This window comes from Hirundo rustica, chromosome 13 (assembly GCF_015227805.2).
Source record: "Hirundo rustica isolate bHirRus1 chromosome 13, bHirRus1.pri.v3, whole genome shotgun sequence".
Classification (NCBI taxonomy): Eukaryota; Metazoa; Chordata; class Aves; order Passeriformes; family Hirundinidae; genus Hirundo; species Hirundo rustica.
Genome location: NC_053462.1, coordinates 11209722 through 11227868, shown reverse-complemented (window position 1 = coordinate 11227868; position 18147 = coordinate 11209722). Strand labels below are relative to the sequence as shown.

The window sequence follows — 18147 nt, the reverse complement described above, 5'->3', positions numbered from 1 at the left end:
TATGTTAGTGGTAGGTTAGAGCAGTTTTGTGGTTTTGGTTTTCTTCCCATTCCCCAAACAAGTTTACCAGAGAACACATGAAAAAGAGCACATAAATTCAGGAAAACACATCTATAAAGAAGCAGTTTCATTTATGAAAGACTTACTTTCTACTGAAATAAAAAAGCATCCCATCTAAACAAAATATAAATACATTTATGAACAGCATACCTACAAAAAGAAATAATTTAAGGCTTTTTTTCCCCATTTCAAAAAGGAATTAATCAAAAGTCGACCAAAACTTAACCTTTTTTGCTTATTATTCCAGTCTGCCACATCTACAGGAAATAGATCACCAAAACAGATGGAGTGAATAGATATTTTTACCTCCCAGTGGCTGAACACCAGCTGCGGACTGGCCAGGCCACTGGTTCTCTTCCTGATTTCATCAGCAAAGCCAAAGCTTTCTGCTACTGGCAGGACTGCCTTAATAATAAACACATCCGTCCCCTCTTTCATCTCCTCTTGTAGCACTCTGCCTTCCCTCTTGGACAGCACAGCGTACACACGACCTGCGGAGACACAATTCTCATCAGCTTACCAACATCTTCACATCCTGCAACGTGAAGAGAAATACATCAATATCTGTTCAGGAAGGTTCGGCTTTAAGTAAAATACGTCACTTCTTTTGGCTAAAATTCTTTTTTGTAAGTCAATCAATCAAATGGACACACTAAATTCAAACAATATATTCTGCCATACAATGTGCAGAACCATCTGAATAACATTTAATACATTATTACTGTGGGATGAATCCATTTATGTCCATTTCATACGATCATACAACTGTTTTAAAAAGACACTTTGCCAGATTATGTGCCTAACTTGTTTTTTTCTCTTATAACCGTTTGTGAATCATTACTAAAAAATATTATTGTGTTTTAGGAATTGTATCCAAGCTACTGTTAGAAATTTGCTTGGGTCATCATATCCCTACATGGTACTTGTCCCACATAGTGCAGTGCTATTCTAATCACAAAAAACTGGTTTATCTAAAATAGTACATATTTATTATGTTTAATGAGTTCAATTGGTTTTTTAATAAATTCAGTCTTAAGTTAGTCATGGATAATTTCAATTTTCTTTCCCAAGTTAATATTCAATCTATTGAAATATAGTTATATGTCAAGAAAGTAGCTGCAACTTGACTTCATAGTAGGTATCATGCTTTTAAAAGTAATTTACAGACAAAAACTAACAAATACATTTGTGTTGATCAAGATAATAAGCACACAAGAAAACCACTTAAAAACACTGTGTTCCTCTCCCCTGCTGCAGTCCAAGTTATTTTCACTGTCAGAAAAGTCTGAAGGGAAAAGTTTTATAATCTGAGAACACAGAAGACCTCACTTTCCCAGAAGCTACCATCTCAGAACCAAACAGATCAATATGGAGATATACTAAACTTCACAGGGTGTCAATGTATGGAATGCCAAAGAAAAGAATAAAGATACAAAAGCCAGTGGTTTGACATATGTCAACTGCCAAGCCTGACTGGATAGAAGACCTACTCTTCACTCCTCTTAATGAGGATGCAATTTATCAGCTTAAGTTTCCACAATAAAAATTAAACCCATGAATTTCTAATGAACTAAGTGCATGTCCATGGCTATTACAACACAATTCACTTTCATGAGGCTGCACTAATTTGTTTGCATGTCTGAGTCCTAAATTACACTCATTAAATATATATATGCATCAAAAAGCCGTGTTCCCATTTGGGTTTACGGCACAATTGATGAGCCAATGAATGTTTATTACTTCACCGTAAACCATGATGCTTTTTGGGTAGTGATTATTTTGGAAAACAGCAATTTATACAGTGTTTTTCAGGTTTAAAAACTGGTACCTTGCTTATAGCTTGACATAGAAGACTCAGAAGTACTGTGCCAATGTGCTTCTGGAACAGCAACATGGAACAAAACACCGTCCAGTTTTGACAGCTATTAATAATCTTACACATTAGAAAAGAGTTTGAAATGCCAAAGTTCCCTGTCATAGTAGAGGATGTTTAGGGTGATGTGCCCATAAGCCCATGGCAGCACACCCTTTACCAGGCCTACTACAGGGTACCTCCAGCAAAGAACAGGATCATATACCTGCACAAAACAGCTGCTCACTCAAAGGCATTTCTTTTCATTGCAACAACTGTATTTTTTGGTCTTTGGGCTGCTATCAGCACCACTGTGTGCACAACAGCTGAAATTTTTTTTACAAGTAACCAAGTATTTAAGTATTGTACATGGGATATGCTGTAATTTGTGACATGATCAGTACAGTCAAAGTAAAATTGCTGATAGCTTGAATGCACTGGAAGTTAGTTTTAAAGAAAATCTTGATGCTTTGGATCCGAGTGCGCAACCAACTCCCATGGAAAACTCCAAGAACAAATACAGTTAAGTGGTGTCATAAGTAGGTCATAAAAACAAGTCTAAGTAGGTGTAAGTGGTAAGGTAATATAAGTGACACCACTTGGCATGTGCTGGGTTGAGCAACTTGCATACCAGAAGGATACAGATGCTACTTAAAAATACAGAATTACCAACTGGACTGCAACAATAATTTAATATTCCTTTCCCTGATTTTATTTTGGCATTATTGTATTAAAATATCTTAATATGGCATTTGCCAAGATCTTGCATTCCCTTAATGAACAGGAGAGGTTTCCCATCTCATCATGGAACTTATGCTTAATTTTGAGGCACACTGTTGATATACATGGTTACTTGAAGCTGGTCTTACAAAAACTTCATAGAAAGGCAACATTTTGTATCTTGCATTTCAAAATGGTGTAGCATTGTTCTTTATGCCTATGGTTCAGATAAGCAAAGAAGAATGCTGAATTCTCATTCAGAATAGTGTAAATATTACAGGCATTAGAAAGTCATTGGAGAATCTACTGGAGAACTATAAAAGACTCCTGACAAAGCTTTTAATGAAGTTATACCTTCTGATTCAGTCTCATTTATAAAACCTCACCTTGGAAATCAGAAGGCAAATTCTAGGCAAGGTTTATTTTCTCAGTCTTACCTAAAACTTCTGCAGTGGCCATGATTTCACACGTGTACATGGCTGCCATGAGTCTCTGTGGTTTTGCCTGCAAAGCGTAACGACAGGCTTCCTTCATGGTGGCAATCAGCTGTCCAGAGAAAGGGCCATAACAGTCTGCAAGCAGTGATTCTCCTTTGTGTTTACTCATTTTCTCAGGCGAGCCTGTGACACTTTGGTTCCCATCCTGGTGTTCATTTGCACTGGGACCTTCATCAGTGCAGCTGCTTGCTAGAGTATTATCTTCTTTTTGCTGATGTTCTGTGGCATCCAGCTCCCCTGAATCCTGCCTACTGTTCGACAGCGTATCTCCAGCTTTACTTATTTCCCATTTTTCCACTGTAAAACAAACACCCATGAGAGGCTCTTCACACATGGGACCTGAAAGTGTAGCCAGCTGAAATCCACTTACTATGCTGTTGTCAAAGTCTCTGTATTTACCTACTTCTTTCACAGAATTCCCAAGGCATTGCCACACAGACCTTTTATAGCCACCAAAATTATGTAACAAAATATTAGGCCCACACTTCCGTGGTCCAAATGACCAGATCTGATCAACAGCATTTCTCCACTTTCTTCCCTGAAGACTTTTCTCCAACTTTTGTTTGAATTCCTTGATTCTATCGAGAGTCTTCTGATTTATCTCATGTGTTTTTTTATCTTCATTCAGAGATGTGTTGAGTTGTTCCATAGTTCGAATTAAGTCACTGTTTTCCTCAAGAAGTCGAGTTACCTCCTCGGGAAGTGGCATTGCTCTTACACTGAGAGTAGCTTGCTTATTTGGAGTATTAATTGTGACAAGCCCATCCGAATCAACCTGAATTCCTTCAGGAATTTTATTTTGGTCCTCTTTTGTTTGGTGTATGACAGCAACTTTCTGCTGTTTTCCTATTTCTTCATTCACCATATCGACTTTGGGAGGTCTTGTTATGGTCTCTCGGAAGGGTATAATAGGAGCAGACACACTAATCTGCACCTTTGCAAACCTGCAAAAAAAAGTTTAAGAATTAGCTTAAAATCTTGAAAATAATTTTAAACTTGGAGGTGGGAGGTAGGAAAATGGCCTTAACATGGAACAGATGTTCATGAAGAAATCTGATTGCAACATAGATTACTAGGTAATGCATTTCAAACTCAAATTTTATGTACTTCAAAAAAGAAGCACTGCCTTTTATGTCTTCAGAAATATTTGGAAAGGAACTCAAGAAAATAAAAGCAAAAGCATTGCTGTGCCTCTGCATAAATCACTGTTTCACCCACATCTTGGAAACTATGTGCTGTTGTTCTCTGCCCTCAAACAAAACAGAACTAGAAAAAAAAACTGAGAATAAAGATGATCAAAGGAACACAAGCACAAGAAGCTTTCAGATGTTCAAGGGTGCAATACAAAACCACGTGGGGCATGGGAAAGGCTGACCAGGATTAACTGACAACCAAACCACAAAGGGCCCTGGACTGAAAATGACAGAAGCCTGGGAAAGCATCACAGTTACTCCAGTTTTACTCCTCCTATCCCTGCTGTTGGCCACACTGCTCAGACATGCTACAGAGATGGACACTTGGTGTGAGCCAGCACATCTGCTCACACAGATCGGAGATGTCCAGAGAAGATGAAGCACAGGGAAAGCTTAACAGAACTTTGTCTGATAACCACTATTATAAAAGCTTAATACTATAAAGCGATGCTTTAAAGTCAGGTGAAACATTTTAGGTATGTGAAATGTTGTGAAGGACAGGAAGAAAAAAGGAGGAATTATTTATTATCTAACAGACTCAAAGACCAGAGCTGTGTATCCTTCTTAACCATCCATGCGTTTTGAGCAGGTTCATTAAATGACAACAGAAGGAATAACCCAAATTTCCTATGCTTTGGTAAATCTTGGCAGTGATAAAAAAGTTGCAGAAGAAAAGCAAGTATAATTGTAAACTTTAATTCCAGGGGAGTCAGAACCAGGAGATTTATTCTTTTTGCAGTTCTTCAAGTATTTGCATTACACCAAAAAAACAAACACAAACTTGCTCACATGTCACCATTACCTTAATTTTTTTTCTTTCTCATTCTGAAAAAGGTTAACTTAATCCTTTCATGCTTAGTATCTGAAATGCTTCTGGGACAGAAATTTCTAAAAATTTACATTGTACAATACAGAAATAAAAATGTTCAACATTACAAGGTCTAATTTCTTACTACTATTACATGCTGTCTTGATCCCTAGTTCAGCATTTGCTATTCCAAATTATGTGCACTTAGAAGAAATTAAATGTTTATACAGAAACAAAGAGAGCTAATTAAAACTAACATTTCATAAACTAACATCTCCTTTTCACACTTTAATAGTTAAGTAGTGCAAGTTTACCACTGTCAGAATTTACACAGAATCGTCAGGAATGGTGCAAGACAAGGATCCCATTCTGGACATTTTTTTCATACAAAATGGGGAGAGAAGGAAGGAACAATTCTTGTCCCACAGATGCCTTAAGTTTTAGCTTTCATGTTATCCAGATTCTGTACTGCATTAGTATATAAATCTGAACTTCATATAAAGTGTTAGCAAGTCCTCCTCACAGTTTAGTTAGGCAAAACAATCCTTTTGCAGCCTGAGAACCAAGGACACCACTGCAGCTTCAGGCCCAAAAAGTACAAACAGTGAGTTGAGGAGAGAAATCTGGGGGATGGGATTTCATAACCTGAAGCTGTAATTGGACAATTAACCCCAATATGTAAATGGACCAAAACTTACAAAAGTGTGAAAACGAGTGACCTGTTGTCCATCTTGATGTAGCCTCAGCCAAGCTCTTGTACTGCCCAAAGTCCATCCTTTGAAGGCCTTTTTAATAAATGCCTGCTTTATTGCTTTAACCCTTCTAGCCTCTGTTCTAGGTAGCCTCTAAGGCATTACCACAAGCTGGTGTGTGAGGAATGCCAACTAAAATATGCCAAATCCTGAGAGATCTAGAAGAAGCATGAGCTCCATAGCGAACACAACCTGCTCCTAATTCCTTTTGGGAGCTGGTACTCATCTGAGAAATCATGAACCACAGGCAGGACAATAGTGGGAACGCTGCCCATCTGTGTCTCCTTGTTTCTGCTCACAATGCTGACAAGCACAGGGATACAAAATGGTCACTTTTGACAGGCTATCATTCTTCTAAGAAAAGACAAATTAGATGACAACTCATAAAAACCTCCAAAATTATGAACACAAACCAAAAGGTTAGGAATGTAAATGTACATAAATGTATGTAAGTAAGTCATACTAGCTGCTCCCTATAATCCCATTACCCTGTCATGGAGTATTATTTTATCTTTCTTTTTTTTTCAGATTTGGACCATTGCCAATAATACAATCCTGCTATGCAAACTGCAGCTAAAGACAGGCACAACCAGTTTTGCTTAAACAGATTACATTTGAGCAAAAAGTATCAATAAATAATACTATGTTTTCAGAAGCGGTAAAAATACATTGCAGTAAGTTGTAACGAGAATAACCATTAAAACATACACCAGTTTTTACAAGAGATCCAGTCTAATATTCATAAGAAATTACAGTTCTCTGATATTAACTGAAATGAGAATGGGTACAGTAAGACAAACATTCAACTATTCATCAGGTTTGCTCTTTGGTTTAGAAAGAAAATGCCAGTAAATATATGTGGCAGAAGTACCAGAAATGTTTTAGTCGATGAAGTTACAGGAAGGGATTGTTTCAGACATCTGTTCTTCTGCCATTTGAAGAAACATTAGGAGATACTAAATATATGCATGTGTGCTTGCAAAAAATACTATTCATGAATGAGAACAGATTAACATTTGAAAAAATAAAGTCAATGAGAAAAGGCACAGGATGGAGTGTGCACATACAATTTTGGTCTTGGTGCTTTATAATTTCTCAGAGTTCATTTATAAAACATGATTCCCCTCAGTTTTTTATTTTGTACAAATGCCACATTACATTTTTAATTAGACTCCTGAAAGTACGGCAATTTGTAATTTCTAGAAAGTGCCCCAAGTGTGTATTAGATGTATAGAAGTGATAAGCTAGTGGCCTCTACCCAACTGCAGATAATTTTATAGCTACAAAAAGGTACATTTATGACTCAGTGGTAAAAACTGTTTGTGGATAAAGCTCTATTTTACCAGAATATAAATCAAAGATACCCATCTGACAGAGAAATACAACAGACACCTACTGAACTAAAAATATTTCTTCCTCCTTGCCCCTCTAACCTTTCTTTCAGGTCATCCAAGCAGCGCTGAAGATGAACTTCTCCTGCTGTCACCAGCACATGTTCTCCTGTCTCCTGGATTAAAACTTGCACACATGGATCAGCCTGGTTTAAAAGCTTCATCCCTCTGACCAGCTGAGGCATATCACCTGGCAAAACAGGGTATTATTAACAAAGGAATACTGGGAAAGAAATACTTGAAACAGGATAGACTTAAACTGAGAAATAGTAACACTCATTTTTATGGAAGCCTGAACACAAATAGGAATTTTAGGAATATGCAAAAACTTCCAGTTTTTAATTTTCTGCTTATGAGTCACACAGAGCAGCACGGTTTAAGAGCAGCAACTGAAAACATAAGCTGCACTCAGAATTTGTCACCAACAATTTATGTACTGATGAGAAAATCTGGATCACACAATTATAACCATATAACACCACACTTCAATGGACTGCACATTTTTGTTTACACAGCTTTACAGCAGGTTCAGTAGAACAAGTCACCTATTGACTCTGACTGTGCTACATTGCTTCCTATACACAATTAACTTCAGATGCAGCTCATGAACAGCTCACACCCAATAAAAACCCTGAATTTTACTGAAATGACGTGATTACAAAATTCAGGACTTCACTCCTCATTTTCACTAATTATCAAATTATAACTTTTCTTATCTGTTACAACTTTTTAAAGTCATCTTTCCTTGCAATCTTTCGTAACTAAGTGTAGCAACTTCTAAATTGCTAATGCTTAAGATGCTCCAAATACATAAATAATAACATTAACTTTACTAAAATAAAAGTATTCCATATGGATTACTTAGAAGGCATAACTGCAAATAAAGCAAAGGAAGGATTCTGAAGTAGCTGTAAGCCATGAGAAAGCTTTAAAGTAATTAAAATCTGAAAAGAGGAGAAATCAGGAATGTGAGAGCTTTTCAGTGAAATAAATCACAGCTGTCCCTAAAATGAAGGTGTTTAAAAAAAGCTGTCTTAAAGTTAATGGAGGATGAACAAACACAGCTGAGTCAAATTTGGCTAGATTACATCAAAGCTATGCATAAACACCTCATGTCAGCAGCCTTTCATAATGAACACAATTTAAAGAAATTAATTATGAATTCTTTTTTTATTTTACAGACGTAGTAGAGAATACCCTAGGGGTTTCCAGGAATGTATATTCATATTCAGAAGGAAGAGTGACATTAAACTTGTCATTCACTTGGAGACTATTAAAAGAAGTATGATATTGTTTATTTACTGCTGAGCTTGTAAGGGTGTAATAGAAAAGCAACCCTGAAAAACAAACAAAAAAATAAACGAAAAGTGGAAATACTGCAGTGTAATTTCACATGGCCAACACAGTTTGAACAAAGACTTTTAATTTGGTCTCTGCATTTAAGCTCACAGAGTGATGAGTACTTTTTTTTTCTTTTGGAGCTTATGGCAATCATACAGGAAGATTTTGACATGAGTGTGAAGACATGCAGTAATTTTGTAAAATGTCCATAGGGATATAATTTATATGAGTCATTTTTCCAAATAAGCAGATGCCATTTTGAGGCAGGTCTGGTGTGGCAGTGGAATGCACACATGTGACAACAAGTGAGGGCCACCTCAAAGCTACACACAGCTCTCTGGGCAATTGCAATGGTCACATTTTGCTTCCTGTTATTGCAAGTAACAGTGGATTTTCAGGAAACTTCTGCATGTATAACCACCTTTCAGGCTTCTGTCCCCCTAAAAGATTTAGTTCAGATCATAAACTCAAGTTACTGAGGAGGAGAAACTAAGTAATGGTGCAAGAATGATCTAGCTTCATTTCTTAAGGAACAAAAATTACCCCCAAACTGGTCAGTAGTTCTAGAATTACATTCCTTTAATATTTTGAACTTAATACTACACTCAGCAGAACCAGTAATTTCCAGTACTTTCAAAACTGCTTTAACAAATGTAGGATACACAATATATGATTATCTGTTACTCAAACACATGAAACAAATAGCTGCCAAGCTGTCCAACAGCTCTCTAAAAAACATGTAATCTCAGTGTTAAGAGCATTTTGCAACTGGACATGAAGCCAGTTATTTTGGTTCTACCAATGTTACAACAACAAACGGAAATTGGGCTGAAATTCAAAAAAAGCCAGAGGTATCCCACTCTCTGCTTTGCAGGAAGTGAGGCGGGGGCATCAAGGAGAAGCAGTATTGCCAATCTGCACCACAAGCCTAATGACACTCCAAAGAATGGCAGACGTGGAGTACCCACAGATCTGCTCACCTTCACAGTAAAGGAACACTGAACAGTTAGCCCATGTCGTGTCTGACTTGTGAACAGTCATCACAAAAGGGCACAAAAATTTATCCTGTGTCTGCTCACCTACTGAGCCAGGAGTGAGGCAGCTGGAACAACTCACACTGCCCTCCAGGCAACCTACACGTTTATTTTATATTGGGCAAGTGTCTGATTCAGCGGCTAGCTCACAAACGAGCCAGATCAGAGGGCTGGGAGCTGCACTGCTGCCACACTGAGCTGGTGTCACCATCCCCATTCTCCTTGAAGCTTACTTGGGTGTTTTGGTTCAACAGCCACTCGCACAATCGGGGTAGCTTCGAAGTTGAGAGGTGTAAACGGTGGACAAGCAGGCGACGTTGACAGCGTTGCAGACTTCAGCACAAAATCTTGCAGGCCTCCTATTCCTAACAGAAATTGGGGAGGAAAAAAAAAAGGCAAAACAACACAAAAAGATCACAAACTGTCATATTAAATGAGACTAAAAACATCATAGTCAAGTTAAGAAAAGGTGGTATCATTCTAATTACAAAAGGAGGATTCAAGAATTCCTCACTGCTCATATGAAGTTATCTGTTAAGATACTTGTCCATAAACCGAGTTCTTAAGTCTCTGGTGTAACATTTGATATTTAGTCTCACAGTTCCCAGTGCATTCCCTCAGTATTTTAAAAGGCATGTTTATAGCTCGGAAGAACAGAAAGGACATGAGGACTTTTTTCCCTTCTAATACGTCCAAGCCTTTGTACAGCTCAGACTTAATTCTGGTGATTTAAATTTAGAAAAAATTTAGACTGGATGAGGCCTGCAATGGTCATCTAGTCCAACATCCAGGCCAAAGCAGGACAAAATTCACAACTAGATCAAGTTGCTCAGGACCTCCTCCACTCAAGGTTTAAACACTGTTCACAGTAGAGACTGCACAGCCTCTGCTGGCAACCTCCTCCAGTGCTTCATTATTATTATTATTGTGAAGAATGCTTTTTTTTTTTCCTTCCCACCCCCTCATGCCCTTTTGGGATTCACTTATTTTCCACCTTGATTCTTGTAAAAATGAATTCATCCCATTGTAAGCTATTAATTCTCATTCTATATACATTATAATGCTGACAAGTTGAAGAAAAGTGAGAATAAATTGTAGTGATAAGAAAAAATATAGAAAAAAATATTAGCTATAAATCTGCAAAATAGCTGCTGTAAATGCATACTGAGTTTTGGCTGGATGGCACATTTAAGAGAATGTGAAATCATTGCCTTCAAATTCCTAACCAACTGCACATCATTCATAATTTAGTCAAAGCTATTAAAACAGGACTAGAAGTGTGTGAATAATAAAGACAACAAATAAAGCTGATATCAATTTATACAATCACTTTTCCTGATGCTCCTTCAATCATAAGCAATGAGCATTGCAGTTCTAATGGAGTATAAATTAAATGAGCATGTAACTTGTAATGCTATGAGAAAACCGAAGCCTTCAGTTCATAATATATATCTGCTTAAAAATTAAGTTCACATTGTAGACTGGAATATATTTGTGCTCCTTCCTCATTCTTTCCTACATGCCCAAGCAGTTCTTCACCCCAACTCCCCATTATCACCCTAATACTTATCTAGCTGTTTTTTATTTTGGGGGGGTTCTTTTTGGCTTAGCTTTCTTCATTTGAGGCCAGAAACAAAGAGGGTCAGCTTCCACCCTATGAGATCATGCAAGAGTTTGAGTTCTAGAGAGCCAGTCTGCTGCAGTTTCATCTGCACAATCAGGCTGCTCCTCTGGCTCTGGAGACTGGATGCCTGGCCAGTAGGGTAATCCAAAACCCAAAATGTCATTATGTAAGAAAACCTGCCTCAACATAACTGGAAGCAGAACAACATCCAATGGCTTTAAATGCAGGATTGCAGATGCTACAAAGAAAATAAATCTGTATAAACTCTGTGTCGCACCTGACCTATGACCAGCATGTATTTCCTCTTTTTCACTTATTCAACATGTGGTTTGAATGAAAAACAAATGCTGGATCATCATCACCACCAGGGACTGAGAAAAGGGATGGGTCCATTTTATTCTGATCTTCTCCAGCTGGTAAAATGAAAATGATTTAGAATGGGAGGTGAACAGTTTCTTTGCACAGTGTAATGTGAAACAGAGAAATAGCAAATCTTACTCAGACTCACTCTTTTCTTAACACATTCGTGTACTCTTACTGTCCTAAAGAAAAACTGAAGCTTTTTGCTCTTCTGTTTCACATCTGAAGGTAAAAAATACATGAAATATAAGAGTCTGGCACCAGTAACACACTAAAAAGAAAAAACTTTGTCAGTTCTCATGAAAATCTGTTATGCTTACGACCTGAGTGTTTTAACTGCTGAAGTGTGCGAGCTAGCTCAGAGCAGTGTCCAGCCATGTTGAATCTATTTAATTTAAAAATTCTTAGTATCAAATGTTGGAAAAAATCTAAAGGTTCTTGGATACTCTTTTTGCATAATGTGATTATTAAGTAACTGCTAATATATTTTCTGAATAATTTTAGAGGAAGAGGTAACATAACATTCCAAAGTACCACATGACATATCAATGGAAGAATTCCACTAATGATGATGATACATAAATCTTAAACTTAGTTATTGTCCAGACCACTGAAATATGCACATACTACTTGAGATCACAGATCTCAAATGTCTATCAATATGTTACTTGAAACGTCTTAGAAAAATCACTCCAAAATTAAGCCTTAATAAAAGGCTGTGAGAGAATGTAAATAATACCTTCAGAGGTTGGTGGCTTGTGCATTTAAAAGTAGACCAAATCATGGCTGAGGGAGAATTATTATACAGGTGGTGAAATATGATATTTACAAAGGTTCTTCTTTTATTGAGTCCCTTCTCTGACTTGCCCTAGAAGATAAGAATACTAAATCAAGTATATACCTACCTGTATCACCAGATATTAGCATACGATAGAAGCTAAATGGTAAAAAGAGATAAGAACATCACGACTGAAATTTTCAAAAAGAGTAGGAGTTTTAAGACAAGTCTCAATTTACTTTTCACTTCTATGTCCTGCTGGTAACCACTACACCTTACACAATAAGTTTGCTGCCTTTACAGTATGCTTTTCCAGCGGAATTCAGCTATAAAGATCTGAACACATAACAGATCAACTTCAATGTAATTAGCTTCTCTTGATGTAGAAAGATTTAGACATTTAATGTTCTTTCAAGTTGCAAAAAAAATGAAGCAGACACCACCACCATGTTTAAGTTTTTCAATCAGATAAGGGAATAATTTAGTTTGCAGTGTGAAAAATCAAACAAAGAAGAATGAAAGCTGTTTAAATTTTAACTTCTGACACATTGTTACTAGCCTCAGCACATTAGTTAAGTCGATCTTTATCTTCTCTTACTGATGATATCAGCCCTTAAGAATCCCGGGCTGCTTTGGAATGGAGACTTGTCAACCTTCGGACTAATGCTATAAGGAGCTAAGTGAAGAAGAAAGCTCATGTTAATCTTCCCAGTAAGGCTCTGTCTCCACTGAAATCTATCATTTCTTATCAATGATACCTCCTTAGAAAGATTAGGACCTTACAATATGTAAAGCTTCCTGGCTTAAATGCTCCATGCACTTCACTATTGTAGCAGTGAGACCATGCAAGCTCCTACATAATTCACGTGAATTATGTAGGTGTGATGCAAACTTTTGGAAATCTACACAATCTGAAATCTCAAAGTGAGCTATGTGCCCGTTGTTTCAACGGGACTGTACAAACACAATGACACCTCTGTAATTTTCTTTGAGCTGTAATAAAAATACTTCTATTATGCCCTGCAAGAGACATTTTAAAAGAAGTATCTTTAAAAGGTGATTAAAAAAAAAATATATATGAGAAAACAAATTCACAAATCCACCTTAAAAGTATGACTGGCTCTACATGTTGCCAGTTCATTCTTGAAGTAAATATGCTAAAGGCTGACTAAAACAAACAGAACAAACTCTATTTTTATTAATATTATAATATTAATTAATTAATAAGGAGAAAAATGAAAATGTTTCCATATCAATCATTACTCCTCCTCAAGTGTATGCAAGTAATTGTCCTCTTCCCAATATCTAGCTTAATACTACAAAAGATTACACCATTAGCACACTGTTACCTACTGGGTGACTAATATTGGTTCACTGTAGCCAGATAAACTTAAAGCATCAGCTTCCAACTTTTCATTACTGTCCCTAATTTAAAAAAAAAAAAAAAAAGGAAGGAAGGGATGGATTTTGTAAGGGAAAAGTGGATTTTGGTAAGATTAAACTCAGTTACAGTAGTATGCTTTTTACATTTGAGGAATCACACAAGGTTTTACTAATCACTGGGATTATATGACTGTAACTGTAGGGACAAGTAGCTACTATGGCTTAAGAATAATTTGTACTATATGTTTATCACATCAGATTTTAAGCATGTTTCTCTTCCGTCTCATGGGCACTGCAGAGAGACATCTGAGGGCAGAATTTGACCTTTCTATATTAGAAACTATTTCTAGTAGAGAAGGGAATCAAGACACAGACCACATTCTAGCTGAGATTTCATCAACTTTTTTCCATAATACACACCACATGTTAGCAGAGATTGCTGGTGAGCCTCCTCTTCTCATCTCTAATTGCGCACCCTCAATTCTTAATTGTTTCTGAGGCAAGTGAAACTGCTTGCATGGAAAAAAGAATATTGTAGGGTATGTGCCTGGTTTCGGCTTCTCTCAGTTGCAATCATTTTACAGAAAAGTTAATTCAACATTTTCTTTTTCCACTTTCCCGATTTTTTTTCTCAAGCTGAATCTCTAAAAATCACCGGTATCCAACAGACTGTAGAACCATTTGTCCCAGTTTCTTCCTGAGCTTCAAAAACACAAGTTCTACCTGAGTGGGCATTGGAGATTAACATGAATTCAGTTTCTCAATACAAAGGTGTTCAGGTGCAATTTTATTATAAAATTTACTTTTGGTTCACAGCAATTGGAGGGGAAATTGAGCCTAACTTTCTAATCAGATGAGAGTAAACTCAGCCATATTACTAATAATGCTACAAGAAAACTCCCTCTCCCCAAGGGGCACAATTGTGGTAAGACACTGAATGCACTAAGTGACACAAGAAGCAACTCAGTACTTTACTACTGAATCTTCAAGAAGTGGAAGATGAAAAAGAGCTGGAGCACCCCACTGAGTTCTTTTAGGAAAAACCAGCAGTTCAAAGAACAAAGCTGTCTGCTTTCAGAGCTGCAAGGAGAGCAAGAATATAGTCTAACAGCACGTTCCACTAAAATATCCTATTATGAGATTGCAGTTTCTAGAAGGATTGCAAACACATATAATGAATAAACAAGCATCATTTATCTTTTGCTGAGTGTCTTTGGGAAAAAATACCATGTATTTCATTAGGCCCTTAGACTGCGTGATAACACACATTCCTAAGTGTTGATTGAGCTGACAATTCTAATTATGAATATTCCTGTAGTTGTCCAGACTAGACTATAAACAATTTCAAGGAAACTGTAAAAACACCCCTTTGCATTAAACAGCAACATCTTTAAAATGTAAAGTTATGGCTTGAGATCTACCTGCACTCAGGCTGTGTGACAAAACTGACATCAAAGCCGAGCCAGAAATTTGCTTGCTAAAATACAGATTTACCTTAAAGTAAACAGAATTAAGACAAAATCAGTTACCATTTCAAATCTGGCTTCTGGATTTACAAACTGATGTAGTCAAGATGAAATATTGATTTCCTTACACTGCCTAATGAGACCAATAACTACAGAAGATGAAAGTATTTCAAATAATCATGTTTTTCTTATACTACACAATTATTTCATTTATCATGCCATACTAATTTTTGGAGCTCAAGACTAAAGAAAATGATCCCAATTTTTCAACATTTATGTTTAAGTGTCATTTCAGCATAGAAACCTAGGAATTTCATACTTAGATCTGTAACAGCCCCCATCCATCTTTATATATTATGAAATCAGTGCACTTGTACCTCCACAGGGAAAAAAAAAAAAAAAAGGGAAAAAAACTTTAATCCAAATAAAGCGACTTTAACCTTTTAACTGTAAAGCATTCTTGATAAAGGCACTGAACAGCACCTTTTGTGGGTTTATAAAATGGTCAGTAGCTGTCCTCAGCAGTATATATGTAATATATTTTGCCTGAACCCACACATTAAAATTCCTTTCCACATACTAGCTCAACTTGACATCACTTGAAAGCATCGATACTGAACAACAGTAAATATGTGGATAGATCTTTGTGCAATGTGGCCACATAGGCACTGGAACTCACTTCAGTTACAGCCTGTATGTCAAATTAATGCTTCTATTACGGCATGTGGGAAGCATTTAGTGCCATACAAAACTCTGCAAGGGTTTCTGAAACACAAACCAAATTTTAGATCTATAATTATTTTAAATAAATTATTTCAATTTGACCTGACAGCAACACATCTGAATTTACTCAATTTTTTAAAAAAATTACTACCAGAACTTCAGCACCAGTTCAGAATGGCTGCTGTCCCGAACAAATGGAATTTAGGAATAGTCATTTCAACATATTTACTTTGATAATCTACAAGTATTTTGAAATGCTGATTTCTTGTTGAGGGTTTTTATTTAATAATAGTTAATGTGCTTTTATAAATAAACAAATGAAATTGCATGTTGTACTGGAAAACAGAGCAGCTAAATTCTTAAGGAGCATCCTATGCAGGGAAAAAAAACTGCCCAGCAATCCTCTTGTCTTCTAGTCAGAATGTCTTCTAGCCAACATCGCTTTAACTACACTCTGTGAAGACTCTAGGTATCCTTCTGTGGAGATGAGAAACATTTCAGATGTAGCACTGGAGGCCTCCCCCCATTGTTCACACATGCTGGCCATCTACTGCTGGCTCCAACCGGCAAAATGAGATTATTAAACAAAAAAACCCAAAACACCAAAACCCCCACCAACAAAACCCTCATCCATCAACAAAACTCAAGAAAACACTGAAGTGTTCAGTAAAATACTTAAGACTTAAGCTTGATATGAATATCTAAGTTTGCAAAAGGAACATATACCAATAGATCCAAATTTCTTCCCTCAAGCTAGCAGAAAAAAGAGACAAATTTCCAGCAGTCATCTAGCAAAGACACAAATTCCTATTTTGGTCTTTAAAAAGGAGAGAAAGTTACTTAAAACCAACTTCTCTGGCTAGTTACATTAGAAAAAAAGTAGAACAATCTTTTGCAAGACCACCTTCAAAACATTAGCTGTGCACACATACTCGGTTTTGGAAATCTATTAGAAGAGGATGGCATGTTATAGGATGATGAAGAGAGCAGATACCAGAAGTATTAATCAAAACAATCACTTCCCAATTTATTTCAACATTCTTTTCAGGTATTTCACCTACACTGAAAGGTGTGAATGTTCAGAAGGCAGAGGAGAGGGAGACAGCAGCCTGCGGCTGAGAAGGGAAGCATGGAATCACTTGTGCTCTACCCAACTGAGCATGAAAACTGTTTAACATTAAAAGAAGGGAGATGGAGGCAAGGCCTTTCTACTCAAACATGTAGCAAAGTTCAGTATTTCTTTCTAAGTAGACAATGGGAAGACATAAGCCCCCACATAATATTTTACTACTTTTATGAGAGTACTGGAGGCAAGATGCAAGCGAACAAAGACCTAAAGTTTATTAGGGTTTTCAGCACAATAGAAAACTTAATTCTTTTAATTTCGTGACCAAGAGCTTCCCGCAACAGAGCAAAATAACTAATCTCAGCTAACAGATCAATAACATCAAATGATTTCTTCATAAATCAGACTAGTTATAGCATAGTCTACAAACCACCCAAAGAGCAAATGCCATTTTAGGCTTTATTCAGTTTTAGTAATGTCTCCTGAAAATGGGCAGACTTCAAGTATATACTGTTTTCTTAAACTGAAGATTGTAAAATATAACTAACATCTGTTACTTCCCAGAATCAATTTTAAGTGGTGTTAAAATTAATGAGGCCTTCAGGCACTGATCTTGCAAAGAATTAATTTTAATCTGTAGAACTCTTGGAAGTTTTGTCATATTCACCTAGCAAAAGCTACATGAATGTACTACTACAAATCCTGCATTACACAGTCCAGGTACACAGGGAATTTAGAATCTACCACTAGAAGTGTCAATTACAAAAGACAACGGCGCCTAGTTTAAAAGCTCATTAAATTTTGTCCATCCATGTGCTGATTTATGTTTAACTGTAGAACCCAGTATATTGTGACCTGTATTTCATTACTTAAAAGAAAAGAACATGAGGCCTCTATCATTCAATACATCAGATAAATGCATATACAGACTAACCAGTTATGAGGACATTCCAGTTAGCACAGGCAGAAGCAGCACACTGATTACCAAATGTGTACAACATCCTGTGGGAAATGCCTGAGCCATTGACCACTTATCCTGTTAACTTGTAAGACGTGCAAGTAACTAATTAAAATTCAATTCTCGAAGACCCGACCCAAT

General features: G+C 36.7%; 1 protein-coding gene across 1 annotated transcript in view; it reads right to left on the bottom strand.

Moving 5' to 3' along the window:
* The window catches only part of EFL1 (elongation factor like GTPase 1), a 63978-nt gene that overhangs the window by 10454 nt on the left and 35377 nt on the right, over nt 1-18147 (bottom strand). Inside the window, exons 16-19 of the mRNA XM_040077587.2 lie at nt 9882-10013; nt 7316-7463; nt 3070-4073; nt 367-551 (exon numbers count right to left, since the gene is read on the bottom strand). Of these exons, the coding sequence (XP_039933521.1) occupies nt 367-551; nt 3070-4073; nt 7316-7463; nt 9882-10013 (1469 nt within the window). The remainder of the gene's footprint in view (nt 1-366; nt 552-3069; nt 4074-7315; nt 7464-9881; nt 10014-18147) is intronic.